The sequence below is a fragment of the Sardina pilchardus genome, chromosome 23, assembly GCF_963854185.1.
Source record: "Sardina pilchardus chromosome 23, fSarPil1.1, whole genome shotgun sequence".
Classification (NCBI taxonomy): Eukaryota; Metazoa; Chordata; class Actinopteri; order Clupeiformes; family Clupeidae; genus Sardina; species Sardina pilchardus.
In genome coordinates this window covers 27,577,479-27,596,167 of record NC_085016.1, presented here as the reverse complement: position 1 = coordinate 27,596,167, position 18,689 = coordinate 27,577,479, and the positions used below count along the sequence as shown (strand labels likewise).

Sequence of the window (18,689 nt, the reverse complement as noted above, 5' to 3'; positions counted from 1 at the left end):
TGGAGAGGGTGGAAACATTTAAATACCTGGGAGTCTGGTTTGACAAAAGGTTGACATGGGCACATCATATCCAAAAAATGGTAGACAAGGGGAAAAGGATATTAAATGTCATGAGGTGTCTGGGTGGAGTGGATTGGGGTGCCTCTAGGTCAGCATTGGAGACCATTTATATAGGCCTAATGAGATCAGTGTTTGACTATGGATGTATAGCTTATGGGTCAGCCTCAAAGTCAAACTTAAATAAACTTGATGGTATGCATAATCAAGCTATGAGAATCATCAGTGGAGCAATTAAAACATCTCCAATAGCTGCATTGCAAGTGGAGGTGGGGGAGATGCCCCTGCATCTAAGGAGGGACCAGCTGGCGCTGGTATACTGGGCAAATGTCAAGGGACATAAAGAGAACCATATGTCCCAGTCAGTATTAAGGGAATGTCAGGAGAGAGCAAGCATGAAGGTAAAAAGCTATGGGTGGATAATAAAGAATAAGGTGAATGAAATGGGAATTGGTTCTCTAAACATCAGTCCTACTGTGGCATATCCAACAGTACCTCCCTGGATATTAGAGGAAGTGAAGGTGGATCTAGGGCTCTTGGAGGAAAAGAAGGAGGAAGGAGTGGACAAATACAAGGTAAACAGTTATATTACAGAAAAATACAGGCAATGTGTTAAGGTTTTTACAGATGCTTCTAAAAGTACTGACAGTAAAGTAGGGGTTTCTTATGTGATTCCTGAAATGGACCTAGCTATAGCGAAAAGACTGAGTGATAACCTAGCTGTGTATACAGCTGAAATGGTGGGCATATGGCTAGCGTTGCTGTGGCTAGAAAGTAGCAACTATATGGAAGCAGTGATTGCCTCAGATTCAAGTGCAGCTCTAATAAGCATCCAGAACTTTCAGTCTGAGTCAAGGGAAGACCTTATAATAGAAATTCTGCAATTAGCATATGGGTTGCAAGCGTCAGGAAGGAGGGTGACGTTCATATGGGTTCCAGCTCATATAGGTGTTGAGGGGAACGAGCTGGCTGATGAACATGCGAAAAAAGCAACAGAAAAAGAGGATATAGACATTAACATCAAATACAGTAAGGCGGAGGTAAAAAGTATGGTTAAGGCTAGGATCACACATAAATGGCAGCATATATGGGACAATGGATGCACAGGGAGACACTTGTATAGAATACAAGGGAAAGTGGGGAAAGGCACACACACTACCAGGTCCAGGTGGGAGGAGAGTGCACTGACAAGATTGAGACTGGGTCACACAAGACTTAACAGCACATTATTTGTAATGAAAAAACACGATAGTGGTCTCTGTGAGTATTGCCAGAGTCAAACGCCAGAAACGGTAGAACATGTTATTCTCCATTGCAATAAATACCATCAAGCAAGACAGAGATTGAATAATCAGCTGATAGCAAATAATGTGTCCTTTGATCTGAAGACAGTATTGCAAAGTAACTCAGGGGATATTTTTGGTTTTTTACTTTCTTTTTTGAAAGATACAAACCTCCTGAAAAGAATATAAAATCTTTTTTTTTTGTTCTAATTTGTTTTGTTTTTGTTTGTTTTGTTTGTTTTATTTATTTGTTTATTTGGGTTATACTAGTGCAGACAAAGATCCTTGAATATCCTGAATATCTCTGTAGAGTAGTGAATCCTGTTCCGTACTCCAGTCAAGTGGTGGCGGTAATGCACAAAGAAAAGGTGCCAACCGCCAATAAAATCAGAAGAAGAAGAAGAAGAAGAAGTCACTGTGTTCAGCTGTGTACGTGTGGGTTTTTTGGAGAAAAAAAAAATGGAAAATTTTGCCGTTTACAATGCCCTTAGGCAATATTTGCTGAATGGAGGACTGGATCCAGCTTTCCAGAAGAGGGTTCTGAGAATGGCCGGAAATTACTCTTTAAGAGGTAAGTAGTTTGGATAGCAGCTAGCTAGGCTATGAAATAATGCTGTTAACGTCAACGATAACGTTTAGTTTGTTAGTTTGTTAGTTTGTTTTTGAGGCTACTATAGTTTGTGAGACATACACATGATATTTTTGCACATTTTATATGACTATTACATAACTGCTCAGTAAAGTTTACTCAGCGTTAAATAATAAGCTTTTTCAGCGGAGCAAAAACGGAGGTATGCTAGCTTTTCGGCACCTCCCGCTTTTTTTTTGTGAGGCTGAGGCTGAGGCTGAGCCTGTCAGACACGAAGTTCGACATGTCAAGCGGTAGCCGACAACATTCGGAGGTAAGTGCATAATGAAAAATAAAATCCTTAAAAAGTAAACTAGTGTTGATGACATGTTCTTCTGTTAAATATTAAACCATCGACTGTATAACATAGTATTATAGCTAAAGTTTACAAACGTTTTACATTGACATTCTGACAACCTGAGACCTGTCAGACAAGCTTGGTAGTAGGATATAGGTAGGCTAGGGTTCTTTTAAAACTCCCACAACTGATGTGAGATTTAATGCTGAATAGGTGATTTTTGCTTATTATTTACCAGCAATGCTTAAAATAGAAAATATTATCCATTGTGTGTTGGTTGCAAAGTAGTAGTCATCTAGTGCTACCTATTCACTCTTATTTTGTCTTCTGTAGCTGATATGACTAGCGCTGCCAGTGTTGTAGGTGTTCTAGCCTGGGGGGGGGGGGGGGGGGGGGGAGCATAGTCCTATTTTATAATTCAAGTGTCAGTGTCATAATTATGTCGTTTTATTTCGCATGACACCCAATACTCGACACTCAATGCGGGCTTGCTTTTTCGTTAATATATTTAGAAAATGTGACATTGCATTCTGAAACCATTCTGGATTACTTTGAATAAAAAGTAAGAGCTATATTCCTGCTAGCTGCAATTCTAGGGGATATAACTATTAGTATGTTCCTGTTGACTGATGAGGCTGCCTACATATAGTCATTGTATGGGTGTGTACGGGGTTGTACAAAAAATAAAAAATAAAACAAATATTTTCCACTAAAGTGACTGTTGTCTTGATATGCATGCAGGTGAAGTTAAACTTTATAGACTCAATGAATCTTTGCAAGGTAATTGTAACGTCCTGTATCAATATGGATGAGTGCTGCACAATTTATTGATATAGTCAGTCCTTTTGGGAATATCTAGGGATTACCCACGTCCAAATGCTCAGACTAGTTCGGACGTCTGCAGGTTTTATTTACATGTAGTCGTAACACAACTGCAATAGTTGTATTATCTAAACCACTACTCGGCATGCAACATGTATTGAGCAATGATGTGCTTGGGCTACGGTGACCGCTGCTAGCTACTGCTAGCGCCATGCAATAATGGCCAAACAATTACTTCCCACATCCAAATACATACACTAGTTCCTATTACTGAAATAGTTGTATTATCTTAAGCACTACTAGGCATGCCATATGTAACGAGCAATGATGTGCGGTGACCGCTGCTAGCTACTGCTAGCGCCATGCAACAATAGCCTAGCACATCCAAATACATAAACTAGTTCAGTGCCATATCCAAAAGAACTGTATTATGCATATAATCTTCAATATCAACACACTATGAACCTATTACCGCAATAGTCACATTATCTAAAGCACCACAGGGCATGAACCTAGTGTACATGTACCGTGCAATGATGCGCTACAGTACACAGACGTGAATGTTAATAAGCCAGTGTTTACAACCATAATAAAGAAATTACTTCCGGGTGAAGTCCAAATGTATTACATATTATGTCTGTCTGTAGGATCCCGCACGCTTATTTAACATAACGAGATAATATGTAATCATAAAATAAAAAATACACAACAAAACAAATGAGTACCGCTGCCCTTCAATTACCTGTTTAACAACATATTTAGCATAACTTCACTATCACGTTGGGAAGTGCTTCCGGGTCACATATGACCCTTGTTCTTGACAGCTTCACACACACAGAAAGGTGCGCTTCAAAATACAACTAATGCAATATAGCCTAATATACACTGCATGATTTATCTGCCAAATACAAGTAGGTCTGAGCTACATTAGGCTAACATATTGTTACTTTTTTTTACTTGCAGTACACTAAACAATACACTATGGGCTACACTATACACGATGGGTAAGGATATAATGTCATAAAGCATATTTGAATACTGAATCTAATATTTACTCCTTGTTTCTTTGCTTTGTGTGCTTTTTGTACTTCTTACAGGATTGGCGAAGAAGAATCGCATGTCAGGAAAAGGCACCGACACTGAGATCAACCATCTCATCTCATCTCATCTGCCAGTCACCATCGAGGGGGTCAGACTGATCCTAATGACTGTGGTGTCTTTGTGCTTATGGTCAGTTGTGTGTGTGTGTGTGTGTGTGTGTGTGTGTGTGTGTGTGTGTGTGTGTCTGTGTGTGTGTGTGTGTGTGTGTGTGTGTGTGTGTGTGTGTGTATGTTTCACAGTTATCTGTGTGTCTTAAATGTTTTAACCGAGTCTCTTTTCTAAATTCATTTCTCCATATCACAGTACGCACTTTACACCACCTTCAACTGGACGTTCGACTTCAGACAGGTAATAACGTAAGCCTCGGGCTGTTATTTTAATATACATTTAGGCAATAATGTAAAGCTCTTTTTTCTCTGTTTATTAGAATGACATCAGATGGCTTAGGCGATGGTGGTGCCTGGTCATCATGCATAGCATCAGAAACGAAGAGCCATCCTATGAGCCTTCCGATGAGCCTGCGAGGTACAATGGCAAAGGACATTGCAATCCAATCATAAGTAATTCTGCTACAGTCATATTACAGGATTGTCCTGCTTTTTTTCCCCCAGGAAGAGGTATTGTCCTCCCTCCAACGCATATATCGAGGAAGGGCATGAAGTTGATGAAGAAGTAAGGGGTTACATATTGCAGTTACCATCTAGTCAATACAGATCCTTAACTAGAAAAGCACTCCGAGAGCGCAGACCTCTGCCAAGCGCTTCCTGGATCCAGACGGTGATCCGGATCACTCCCAAACTTTAATCGTTTCTCCCTTCCTAGCCCCTCCTGGAGGGGCTTTTATATGAGTTAGGCAGCAAAGCCTCTTTCTCACACCCCCACACACAAATACAGCTAGTGTCACTCTCTTAGAAATACTAGATATACGTGTCTGAATTAAAGTGTCTTTGGGACTCTTATGAACAATGTTTGTCTCATTTTAGAGAGAAACGAGAGACGAGCGTTTACGGGAGTTCCTGGAACTTAACCAGGACTACCAGAACACTACATGGGTAAGGGGTTATATATCGCATATTAAACAGCAGGCTTTGTTTTATTCATTATCATCTACTGACATCCCCTCATAGTCACAACGTGTCCCTTCCACTGAAAACATTTTAGATGACCAAACTTTTAATCTTTTGTTTCTTAGCTCTTCGAAGAAGCAACCAAGGCTGCAGGCTGGCTGAATAGCAATTGTAGCCTAATGAGATCCAAATACTGGCTGCCAAGAGTCTTAACAATGGAGGCAGAGGAGCTGGCGGAAGTGATGGCTCGGAAATTTGTGCTGATGGATGAAGAAACCATGAATCTGTTTACTTTCCATTTTTCAAATTATGAAGACCACGAAACCTTCATGGTCCATGTCAGAGACCAGCACAATTTAAGGCCTCAGACATCGTTCAGAAAATGAGCCTCCCCCCCCCCCCCCCCCCCCCCCGCCCAACTGAGGTAAGGACGCTGGGGCAAAGCGCCTCTCAACCCCCCCCCCCCCTCCCCCCGCCCAACTGAGGTACGGACGCTGGGGCAAAGCGCCTCTCAACCCCCCCCCCCCCCCCCCCTCCAAGCGCCTCTCAACCCCCCCCCCCCCCCCCCCTCCCAACTGAGGTACGGACGCTGGGGCAAAGCGCCTCTCAACCCCCCCCCCCCCCCCCCCCTCCAAGCGCCTCTCAACCCCCCCCCCCCCCTCCCAACTGAGGTACGGACGCTGGGGCAAAGCGCCTCTCAACCCCCCCCCCTCCAAGCGCCTCTCAACCCCCCCCCCCCCCTCCCAACTGAGGTACGGACGCTGGGGCAAAGCGCCTCTCACACCACACACACCCCCCCCCCCCCGCCCAACTGAGGTACGGACGCTGTTAGTGTACATACTGTATATAGTTCTCTGCAAACCTATGGTGGCATCATGTCCTCAGTGTACATACTGTATATAGTTCTCTGCAAACCTATGGAGGCATCATGTCCTCAGTGTGCATACTGTATATAGTTCTCTGCAAACCTATGGAGGCATCATGCCCTCAGTGTGCATAATGTATATAGTTCTCTGCAAACCTATGGAGGCATCATGCCCTCAGTGTGCATAATGTATATAGTGCTTTCAGTGTGCATAATGTACGTATATAGTTCTCTGCAAACCGCGAAGTTGCAAAAACAAGTGCTGGTGTTGCAATGTATGCCGTGCAATACCCGAGGTTCCGGAAAAGTGAACACACAGTCCGGCCAATCAAACAGAAGGCTTCATATGGTAAGCAGTTTCCATCATACTTGGATATGTATGCATGAGACCTTGGAAATCAGTGAATGTGATCTACATGTTTTTAATTTCCCCAGGATATGCTTCAGCACTCCTACAATCATTACAAGAAAGCTACACCAGATCGCCTAAGGCGCTGAAAGAATCCAGTGCCTCCTTGAATAGCACCTGCCCTGCCCCTATCTCAAAGTCCTTTAATCAAATTTCGAAACAGAAAGCAGTTAATTGTTATCTTACTCAAAAATCACGTTTTAACAAAAGCTAATAATCACAATAATTTCCTAATTGAGAGCTGTAACATAACCTCTTCGTTTTTTATAGTCATGACCCGCATGACCGCAGTGAAGGTATGAGTGGGTATGTATCGTTCGTGGTAGCCTTCTTTTTTGCATGCTGCATTTTTTTGTTTGTTTGTTTTTGTTTGTGTTCTGTGTGCTTGTAGTGGTTGCTTGTTGGTTGCGCCTTCTTCCTTTGTGCTGTAATTTTACTTGGTGGTGGGATTTTGTCACTGCAATTCTGCATGCCACTTGCTATTGTCTGTCATTGTGGGCTGTTGCATGTTAGTGTTGCTTTGTCTTTAATTTGCTTAATTGTACCTGGTGGTGGGAGCTTTCAGTTGTGACTGAAATGTGACTGAAATGTGACTTTGTCATGGGTCACTTTGCATGTGTTTGTGCTGTTGCATGTTAGTGTTGCTTTGTCTTTAATTTGCTTAATTGTACCTGGTGGTGGGAGCTTTTCGTTGTGATTTTGTCATGGGTCACTTTCCATGTTTTCGTGCTGTTGCATGTTAGTGTTGCTTTGTCTTTAATTTGCTTGTAATTGTACCTGGTGGTGGGAGCTTTTCGTTGTGATTTTGTCATGGGTCACTTTGCATGTGTTTGCATACTGTATGTGACTCCCAGAATGCAAGGCCCGCAGGTAAGCCCCTACGATCATATAGTAGGACCATCTATTAAATATTTAACATTTTGTCTGACCTTTGACTCTTCAGATTTATTCTACTTGCCAGGATCTCCAAAAGCATATAGCAAAATATTGGATAAATGTATCACCTTTTGTCTAACCTTTTGAGTCTTTTCAGATTTAATGTTTCACAGGTATAATAACAATAACCAAATAACAATAAACGTAATTTATTGAAATTAAATGAATGTCTTCTGTGTACTGTGTTTTAGATTTGTTTCATTGAGGGGGCTGGGCATGTAAGCTCACAACAAAACAAACATACCAATAAACTCTTGAAAACTAAGTATTGGCTTCTTACATGCCTCCCCAGAATGCCATATGCTGCTCAACGTATAACCTGCATGTAATGCCAAGGTATAGGGATGTTGCAAACTTGATGTTGGTCTATTATCTAAAGCCGTTTTCAGACAGATTTCCGCGATAATTGCTTGTCGCATTTCTGACGGTAACGGACATTTAAACATGAAGCATATGCGGAATGTAGGCCTATACATACGGCCACCTCTTGTTCACATACTATCAGGATTTCCATCAATTGGGCTGTGTTTCACTGTAGCATTGACGCCAAATGCGGTCGCGCTATCAGCTGTGAATGCCAGACAGCGGAAGGAGGCCAAGGTACATTTTACAGTAAGAATCTAGCAGAGTATCATTGCGAGTTCCTTGTATGTGGCATCACCCAGTTACGTTAAACATGCTACCTTTGCAGAAAACCTCTATAAATGATACTTTTCATTGTAAGTTTGGCAGTTTATTTACACATTAGTTGTTTGTGGTGGCTAAGCTGAAATTTAAGCTTTAAGCCGCAGGTTCGTATGCAAAGTGGGAGGGGTAATCGAGGGAGAGAGAGCGCGCGCGCGCGCGCGTGTGTGTGTGTGTGTGTGTGTGTGTTTTTGGGTGGATGAGACAGAGGCAGGTCACAACGGCCGGAGCAAATGTATATGGTTATAAAGAAGAGTACACGAAATAAATCTGTGATCGAAACCACTGTGCAGTTATTCACCAGCTGCTGTTGTGAAGGGAAGAGGGAGTTAACCCGAGTCAGCTTAAGTAGGCTACCTTGGCACTGGAGCAGCAAGTCTCCCCTGAAATCGCCTACTGAGACAAGCAGGAAAAGTTAACACTGGGCTTTGCTTCAAAAACGTTCAGCCTCCTTAAAATAAAGCCCCAACAATAAATAAATAAATAAATGCGGCCCGCCAAATAAGACACTGTAAAACTGATATGGCCCTTTATGTCAACAAGGTTCCCCATCCCTGGTTTAGGCTATCAGGCCTTGGCAATGTTCACGTCACTTGAGTCAGACAGAAGACTGTCAGTGCTTTCTCTGAGCTCCTTTTCTCTTTTCTCCTTTTCTCTGTCGAAGTCATATTTTAGTTTGCCAAGTCCTGAACGTAGTTCTAGCAGAGAGGGTTAAAGCGGATCTTTGGTTCTAGGCACACGTTCCACAAACACTCACTGGTCGACGATTTTGGTAACATAGCAACAATAAACACCGAAAATGTGCCCCTATAAACAAATTAGACTATGGTTAGGCCTATGTGAAACACTGGCACAGACGGTTCTTGTTAGGTAAAAATATGCTGAGAAATAGTTAAAGCAAGTAGTTACATGACTCACGATACTGGTATTAAATAAAAAATAAGCATATTTCCACAAAACATCGTTTTCTTCTACGTAATGAACTTTGAATGAATGAAACTCCGGCCGCGGTATCAACTGCGCATGCGCGAACATCCTGCGCATGCGCATACCCGATCGTGCAGCCGGCTCGGATCGCTGTGGCCACTAGTATCAACTGCGCATGCGCGAACATCTTGCGCATGCGCATATCCGATCCGGCAGCCAGCACGGATCGCGTACTCACACGGACCGTGCCGTAGACGAGTCGTAGACGGGCTCTGGTTCTACTTCTTTCAGCGCATTTTTTCCACATACACTCGGAGGAGAAGTCGGTCAGTGTTGTAGAAATGTGCAACCTCGCCACGGTCTATGTGTTACTGTCAATGGGCACGGCGGGGTGAGGTTCTCCACGCTAAACTCAATAGTAATTGGTAGCCTACATTTGAAGAGATATTTTGAAGTAGGCCTACCCACTATAGTTGTACATTTGTGAAAAAAAAGAGCGATATCGAAAAGGAATTAGTTGAGCGGGTGAGTGATATTTTGGCTTTGTTTAGGCAAGCAGCTAGTTGTCTGTTAAGTCAACCATCACGTCCAGCTAGTGTGTAGCTGTTAGCAGCTGTCCTCCGTCTGTGTCATATGTGCTCTGACGGCAACGCTCTAACTCTGCCCCTCAAAACCTAGTCTTCATGTTGATTGCAGCGATGACTATTCAAACGAGCTTTCTCTGTTAGTAACGTGAACGTAAATAGTATTTTCATTATTTACTCTTGGTTTCACACATGGGAGGAGGACACCTCATAACTGTTACGAGTCTTGTCATTTTGATACTTACTAGTTAGGTGAGCTGCATTATGTCTGCAGTGCATGCCTGTTGTTTCACGCACAGCTTGCATAGAAATGAGCAGACTGAATAACAAAAACTTCACATTGATCGATAGGGCTTTTTCTTGTAGTGTGTAGTTTTAAAAGAGTTGCATCAAACGTGTGACCTCTATTAACCTTTGTAATCTGCTGCTTTGGGTGATGTGCAAAAGGATGTGTTCTGATGACACTGTTATTTTCTGTTATTCACTGATGACCATATCTTGCATTCAGACTCAGACAAATCATTAGTCATTAAGATGGTTATAGTTGTAATGGTTATGGTAATGGTTAGTTGTTATGATTATATGATTTAGCAGACACTTTTGTCCAAAGCGACTTCAAAATAAAAACAATACAATAGCTGAAAAAGAACAATTAACCGTATTAAAAAGTTGAAGACTGTGTTGATAAGAAAATGAGCAATAACGTCTTTGCAGTATCATAATGAAAATGAACAAATTCCATAATATACAAACCAACCAGATTAATGTACAGAGCAGTCCAGTCCAGGAAGCAGGGTGCATGCACTGGGCCAGGAGGTCCTGACTTGTTTTTCTGCTGCCTGCTTTAGGAGTGCCGGTCTGGCTCAAGGAGTCTGAGCCCAAGGGGCTCAGCCCAATCTGGCAGCCGCTCACCTGTTCAGTCCAAGGATGGATCCCATCAGTCCCGCCCTAAAGTCCCGGACCCACTCCAGGTCCAAGAGTGCAGGAGCCGGAGCCACAGCCGCTCCCCCATGTCAAACCGCCGACGCCACATCGGAAACCGGGTAAGGACCCCTAGTACACTCCACACATCAAGGCCTCTGACCCTCTACCCAGCCACCTTTATTAACCAGCAGCAGGGGTGTCACTAGATCTAAAACTATACTGGGGCACAGTCCAGTATAATGATGATGATAATGATAATAACTAGAAAAGTACTCAGAGAGCGCAGACCTCTGCCTGTATTGTTCTTCCTAGGTTGTCAAACATGTCAGCCTAAACTAGGTGGTCAGATCGCCACCACGTGGCCATATCATGCCATTACACCGCTACGCGAAAAACATAAACATCTCTGGAATCCCGACGGTGATACGGATCACTCCCAAAATGTAATAGTTTCTTTATTGGGTCATTTCTGACCTTCCCTGAAAATTTCAACCATTACGTTTTGAGTTATCTTGCTGACTGACTGACTGACTGACTGACTGACTGACTGACTGACTGACTGACTTATACTTACTTGGCGGAGGTAATAACCTGCTGCCAAAGAGGCAACTAGGAGCTAGTTAAAAATCTTCACTTATTTGTTGGTGCACAGCAGTTCCATACTGTGGCAAGTGCCTCAGTAAAGAGGGTCTAGTGATATCCATGCTGGCAACTCGAGTTATTCTAGTCACTTACAATTTGTGAAGGTCCAAATAGGAACATCCTGCTATTTTGCTAGCACCAAATATGACATAAGTATATTGTGTTTGTGGCATAGTTTGTTTAAATCTGTAAATATCCAGTAAGTGCCTAGTACTTCATTAGATTCCAGTTATCCACTTTACAAAAGCTGTTGTTTAAAACCCACTATAATGACCTGTAGAGTTGTCTTGTAAAGGATTATTTCAAGAGATTATAGAGGGGAACATTTTAAGATGATATTGTAAGAGATTATAGACGACAGACGAAAAGAGAATTATCAGACATTGTAGAGGGGGAAAAATCGACCAAATATCGGCCAAGAAAACTTTAAAGATCGGCATCGGCCGTAAAAAAAACCATGTGTCGACCTCTACCGTAGAATTCTCTTTTGCCTGTATATTTGTAAAAGATTATTTCAAGTTGGTTAAGATGACCTAGTCATGGAACAAAGACCTGTATGCAGTCTAACATTTTGCCTGTCTGGCTGAATCACCAAGAATGTGATCTTTGTGGTATTCACAATTATGCATGCCCAATTATGCATTACGCTTTGATTCAAAGACGTGTGTAAAACCAGTCTGCAGGGATGTGTGTGAGTCAGTCAGCCTTTCATGCTTTTCTTAGCGGCTTCCCAAAGATTTCAGCCACGTCGTGCCACAGATTCCACAGAAGTGGACAGTGTTGTGGTGACATTCTGCGCTTCCATGCATAGTTCTCTGCTGTGGCCTTTTAGATTTACATTTACATTTACATTTATTAATTTAGTAGACGCTTCCATTCAAAGTGACTATTATGTCAATTATATTACAAGGGCCATTGTCCCTGGAGCAACTCTGGGTTAAGTGCCTTGTTCAAGGACACAATGCTGGAAGCCGGGAATTGACCCAACAACTTTTCTGGCTAGCCCAGCTGCTTAACCACTCTGCTAACAACCACTTCGCCCACGGCCCCACATTGGATGGAAAAGGTTTTTTGAATGAGTCATTAAAGCTGAGATCAAGTGTCGTTTAATGCCCTGTTTTATTTAACGTAGTGCTGACAGATGACCACAGTCACTGGAGGGCGTAACTGGTGGACGTCACTGGATGGTTTTCTTTCACACAAGTCAATGGGTCACATCTCTTTGTGGTTGGTTAGAACTTAGCTGAAAGGTCAAGCATATAGGCAGTGGGTGTTTTAAATGGGGAACATTCATCGAAGCAGTGTCTGCTCCAGTGTCTTGATCGCTATGGTGATGACCACTGCTGGTATGGCCTAAATATACTCCAAATCATGGAGACGTGCGTGTGCATTCATATCCACAAAAGTTACTCGTTTGCTGTTGTGGACATGTTGTGGTCTCAGTGCGTAAGCTCAATTGCTCAATCACTCTGTAAAAAAAATACCTACGAAGTGTAGAGTTATTTTTCTCTGCCTATAGTTAGACTCAGTTATCTAACTGTTGATGGTAATTTTGATACCAAAGATGAAATAAGACCCAGCCAGACTAATAGAAAAATCAGGAACAGAGCTTTATATACAGTGATGCACATCAAGGAAGAGGCAGCATGACTTCACCCTAAAGATCCATCAGCTGCTCTAACTAGACAAGGAAATAGTTAGGGTTTAAGTACACAACAACAAAGGATAATCATACAGTAACAGTGGCAAAGTCGGGAGACATCCAGTCTACCCTAATCAACTCAACCCTGACGCCTTCCATGTTTAATAACAGTATAGATATCATAGAGGGTCACAGCGTAGGAGCATACTTTTAGATAGATTTCTATACAATGTAACGAAAACATGCGTGCGCAACTAAGAGGCAGAAAGCACCACATGGCATAGAGCAGTGCTCTCCATGAAAAGATATTTTGTGCAGTAAACCGCATCATTCGAAATCACGATGGTTAGAGAATGTTCAGTATCCCTAAAGGAAAGCATTTCTTTATCTAAAATGGCAAAAAGATTAATTCTAAAAAGTATTAATAATAAAAATGAACAACAAACTCTAAAATAAACTCTGAGATGAGATGTTATCATCATTGATAGGTTTTTTTACCGGTAGCGTTACAGGTGTGAAAGCGGTAAAAAGAAAAACGCAAGCGTTGTCGTGTAGACAGGGCCATAGTTTTGTTGGTAAACGGGAAACCTGTCTATAGTGGCAACCTACCTTACAAATAGCCTTGCTGGTCATTTTAACAACTAGGTCTCTCTGAAGCTTCTGCATCTGTACTGTAAAATTGGTATCTTTGGATACAAATGTACACTACATGAATATATAGTGTAAAAGGGTTTTAATAAGTGCTTTAAAACTGATGATGGCTTGGCTCTATTATGGCACAGAATACTATTTCAATAGCCCTTGGAATGGTTTAGTTTCTTCATTTTATAGACTGGTCCACCTGAGCGCCGTTTCTCTCCCTGTTCTCATTGGCCACCTGTCCAAATCCAAGATCCTTTTTTTATGACCATCCTTTGTCATAAAAAAAAACTTTGTGACTTTTCTCTTTACTTTAGACTCTCTTCTCTCTACCTCCTCTGTGCAGGCAAAACCAGATCCCAGCTGCTGTTTGGGCGTCTTCGGGCTGAGCCTGTACACCACGGAGCGGGACTTGAGGGAAGTCTTCTCCAAGTATGGCCCTCTTGCAAACGTGAGCATCGTCTATGACCAACAATCACGCCGCTCCAGGGGCTTCGCGTTTGTCTACTTCGAAAGTCGTGAGGACGCTAGAGAGGTGCGATCAAATGGAGCGTTGGGTTACTTTGGTAAAACAAAAGGAAATTATGAAAAGACTGTGTAGTTGTCATTGTGGTATATGATCTCTTCTTTTTCTGCAGGAGTAGTATGCTTGTACTGTGCATAGAAGACAGTAGGGATGAGGTCACAGACAGACTGAAATCTTGGTTGCATTCAGTCCGGACAAAACGTAGTGACACGTTTGTTCCAACATAGAGTGGTGCGATAAACACTTTCTTTTCAACTTTTCATTCTTATCTTTCATCTTAAAATGACGAGGTGGCTATATGGTGGGCACTACCTTTTAAAAAACGGCCGGTTTTATGTATACAACGCTGGTAGGAAAGCATCTCTCTTAAGGCCAGTTCAAACCAAAGATTCGCGACGGTCTGAGACGGTTGCGGAGAGCAGTTGCGGCGGTGTGAATCAAAAGTTGCAAGCAGTTGCAAGCCGTCGCTAAACATTCAACATGTCAAATCTTAGTTGCAGAGTTTTAGAACGTTGCTGGTTTTTAGAATGTTGCAGCTCGTCTCGTCGCGGATCTTGTGTTTGAACTGGCCTTTACGCCCACCAAATGATAGAAAACATACACAACAAAGCCTGTTGTACATAGGTGCACACAGTTTTGACCAAACATGTCATTAAATCTGAAAATGGTGTGAAATGTTTTGAGATTAAACTTGCCTCTTCTATGCCTCTCTTGTTAAAAACTTTTCTTTGTCATTCTCTTTCCCTCTAAATCGACTGGCTTGTTGTCATTTTTGTTGCAACAAAATACATAAAATGTGTTTTAATTAAAGATGCCGTGCGTTTAATTTCTTTCTTGCAAAAGCAGTAATTATGGGGGTTTGGATATGGTTTTGGTGAGAATGGCATTGCTGTTTGTGACGTGTTTGTGTGTATATGTAGGCAAAGGAACGGGCCAATGGCATGGAACTGGATGGGCACCGGATCAGAGTGGACTATTCTATCACAAAGAGACCACACACGCCCACCCCTGGAATCTACATGGATCGGGCCACCTAGTGAGTGGTTTTTAAAAGCATTCTCACCTAACTTTTAGATATTTAATTTTGGATAGTGTGCCAAAGGAACAGTTAACAGATTTTTTTGGAGACAAATTGGAAACTATTTGAAATTGTTTTGTATTCTGGAATTAGCTGGAAAAACGTGATCTATTTGTACACTTTAATATGACACGATTGTGTGGATGCTCTCATGGCTGACGCAGGACCAAATGTGCTCCTATTGGATCTGGTGCACAAAATCGGTCTGGATTGTGGTGTGAATCAATCTAACCTTGGGTCTTTACTTTGGTGTTTGTCAGTGGCGGTGGTTCCAGCACCTCCTGTCGTCGTGACTACTACGACCGTGATTACGAGCGAGGATTTGACCGGGGATATGACCGCTACGATGACCGTGACTACTACCGGTCCTACAGGTGAGTGAAGAGTGTATTTTGATTTGCCAGTCTGTATCTGAAAAGCTGGTTTTGCCACGGGAAGTATTCTCCATTCTGTAAATGCCAATATGGAGGGTGCCACGGGCCATTTCTGTGATGCGTTGTTGTAACCCTGGCCACTGAGGGGTGCTTCGGTCCAAGTGTGAAGAGATGACCAATCACATTGTCTCATCACAGGCGAAGGTCCTCATCGCCGTACTACGGTCGCGGGGCATACAGGTCCAGGTCCAGGTCTTACTCTCCACGTAAGTGAGGACCTCTGCTGCTAGCTGCACACTTGTGCTCAATGGACGTTGTACAATTTAGAATCTGGTTTTGTGACATTGAGCTTTGTACTCAATTTCTAAACCTGCCCATAACCTTTTCATTTATTTATTTATGTTTGTCTTTATGTAAGGCATCATATTTATTCATAACTTTTTTGTGAAACAGAACCTTTACAGTCCAAAGCCTTAACATGCATAACATACAACACAACAATTGGACTTTTGCGTTTCAAAAACACGCAAATGTTGAATTCATTGTCAATCCCCCTTAAATGTAATGAAGTAATGATGACTGTGTCTACTACATCTGATGGCTGTGTAATTGTTGGTCATCAACAAAGATTTTTGTTTTCTGCAGGCCACTATTGAGGGGTCACGGGACAGTGGTCATATTGTGCTGAAGACGAGTGCAGCAGGGAAGAGGGAGGGGTTGTTGATATTGGGAACAGAGGACCAAATCATCTCAACGTCACAGGCATTGACAGAAGTTTGACAAATTATCCTACAGATGGTAACTGAGCTGGGGTGCGTTTCCCAGAACCATAGTTGCTAACCTGTTAGCGACTTTGTTGGATGGCAATGGGAAATTGCATTGCAACCAACAAAGTTGTTCGTTTAGTCAGGAACTATGGTTTTGGTAAACGCACCCCTGTATGACAATAGATAGATGTTTCCTTGCTTGACCAAGTCAGTGTATCGTGGAAAGTTTGTAATTCCTGATATGTTTTGAATGTACTAACCTCTATCTCCCTTGTCATGAGATTTGTTCTCTCGTTTCATTGTTTTTTTTTGTTTTTGTAGCGCAGTGCTCTGTAGCCTTGTAGCCATGTTGTTATCTTAAAGCAATAAAATGCTGTGTATGGCCACAGTGTAGGTGTTGGTGTCCTTCTTCTTGTTTCTCGGAATGACACTATTGCTTTTCTTGACGTAGTAATAAGGTCTGTCTTTTTCTACAATGTAGTTTAGTTTGTCTTTGCACATGGAGACAGGAGATTATACCTTAGCCACAGCATTTTAAAACAGTTAACTCAACGGAGTCCAAATTACAAATTACAACTATGCACCTAATATAAACTTCAGCCTGGTTTAAACGGTAGAAGCTGTATTAGATTCTTTTTTTGGTTTTAAGTTAAATTTATTGAACGTCTTCATTTGCCCACTTTGTTTGGTGCATTGAAGGACCAAAAATGGACCCCAAAAAAAGAGAGCTCCATTTATTTTTTGTCTTTTGAAGTTAATATGCGTGTTCATGTGTGCTCATCTACAAAATAACCCCATCAGTTTAGAACAATTTATTTCCAAGCAGAACTATTTAAATCATGGTGAAAATTCCTTTTTGTTTCACAATTAATATGGCAGAAAAACACATTGCAATGGCAACTGTTTAGTATAGTTCTGAAGCCAACATAATTTGTCTCTTTTGGGTGAGGAGGATTAAAGATTAGTTGTATTTAAATTATGACACATTTTGAGTATATATCCTGTGGGTATTAAAAATCTCACCAATTGCCTTGTCTTCCCGAGATCGTCTTTGCTCATTTTTTTGCCAATCTGAAGTTTTAAACATAAAACAGATAATTATGCTAAACGACTCAAGTTGGATTTAACCTTCTCTTTCAAGTTATGGTTGTCTCGAATGAGGAAAACATGTAGGCCTACGTCTCCATGAGAAGAGTGGAGGCTGTTTGGCAAGGTTCAACACTGCCTTTCGCCAAATCCCGAAGGAAGAGACGGTGGGGCCTACCAAATAGCATACTGCATTTTGCTCTCGGTTAGGGAGTAGTAGTCATCATGTCTGAGGCTTATTAGTCATATGACAAGCATAGGCTATGTCGCTTGTTGACTCCCTTGAATTAGCCAAGGTGTTATATTATTGGCCAATTTTCATAAAACATATGTATACATATATAAAATAATATACAAATAAAAAATACCCATTTGAAAATATCCTGGGTGCATGACGTAGTAGGCCTTCCATTAAGCATTTCCTTGTCCTAACCCTTCTCCAGCAGTGCGTTCTCTTACGGTTCCATCTTATCGCGCGTAATAACTCGACTATCAGAACATTTACGAATCGCATACAAAACATTTATTGTTTAAAGTGGGTGAGGGACAAAAAGTATAGATAATTCAACAGCATGAGTTCAAGACCTTGACATGGAGCTGGACTGCTGCAGATTTGGGCATGGCAATTTCTCTTTGGTAGGCGAGGCGCTGGGAGCGTTCATTGGGACAGCGATTTCGCTCTGTGCGCCTGTACACTGCCGTGCAGTAGCCTACGCCCCGCCATCTATCGGAGGTACTCTAGCTCATGTGTGGGGGGCGTGTTCTTCCCGCGGCACAATATCATTCTGCAGGGGAGAGTGGGCGAACCGCTCGGTTAAACGGGGAATACCCATCTTATAGTTTAAGATGATGGGCAGTTGCAGTGAATGTACATGTTAGAATTACGCAACTTACTTTTTGGTGTGATTAGGCGTTTTCTTCAGACATCATATTCATGCGTTTTCTGTGTTGTCTATTGCTGTTATTATTTTCTCTATTAAATTGACTTTTCATCGGTTGTTATAATTGAAGGGTAAAGATGAGCTCTATTCCTCCCATATAGTAGCTTAACCCTTCAAGACTATATCATCATCAATTATCTATTTTGCCATACCCTCTGAAGTAGCCAAACTATGTCCTAATGATGTGCATGGTATTCTGGTTTTTATTCACTCATATACGAGATAGTTCAGCAGTTCATCGGCGCTGTGTCCTGTAATTGAGTGAATGATCGGCGCGTAAAGGTGTGTCCTAAACCACCAACCTTCCATTTTTGTTGTTGTCATTGTACTCGTTCGTATAGGCCATCCTGCTATATGGCTAGATGTTTGGCAACGCTTCCTTAAACCTGTCTTTCTCAAAATACTTTCA

At 42.0% G+C, this 18,689-nt stretch overlaps 1 protein-coding gene across 3 annotated transcripts; it reads left to right on the top strand.

Annotated features, from left to right (window-relative positions):
- The first annotated feature begins 9,321 nt into the window (after window positions 1-9,321).
- LOC134070771 (transformer-2 protein homolog beta-like) lies at window positions 9,322-16,644 on the top strand. 3 transcript variants are annotated; one of them, XM_062527202.1, is made up of 7 exons: window positions 9,322-9,602; window positions 10,510-10,704; window positions 13,855-13,959; window positions 14,955-15,070; window positions 15,373-15,486; window positions 15,685-15,752; window positions 16,132-16,644. In XM_062527202.1, exons 2-7 carry the CDS (start codon window positions 10,672-10,674, stop codon window positions 16,140-16,142), a joined length of 447 nt encoding a protein of 148 aa, XP_062383186.1. In that variant the 5' UTR covers window positions 9,322-9,602; window positions 10,510-10,671; the 3' UTR covers window positions 16,143-16,644. The 3 variants fall into 3 exon arrangements, with proteins under 3 accessions (XP_062383186.1, XP_062383185.1, XP_062383187.1); XM_062527201.1 differs by having other exon boundaries at window positions 13,855-14,043; XM_062527203.1 differs by having other exon boundaries at window positions 9,354-9,468; window positions 13,855-14,043.
- Window positions 16,645-18,689: the final 2,045 nt, after the last annotated feature.

Excerpts from the sequence above, each read along its gene's own strand:
- LOC134070771 (XM_062527201.1), top strand. The coding sequence starts at position 10,672 with ATGTCAAACCGCCGACGCCACATCGGAAACCGG. Across the intron at positions 10,705-13,854 it reads GACGCCACATCGGAAACCGG|GCAAAACCAGATCCCAGCTG; the intron begins GTAAGGACCCCT and ends TCCTCTGTGCAG. Across the intron at positions 15,487-15,684 it reads GACTACTACCGGTCCTACAG|GCGAAGGTCCTCATCGCCGT; the intron begins GTGAGTGAAGAG and ends GTCTCATCACAG.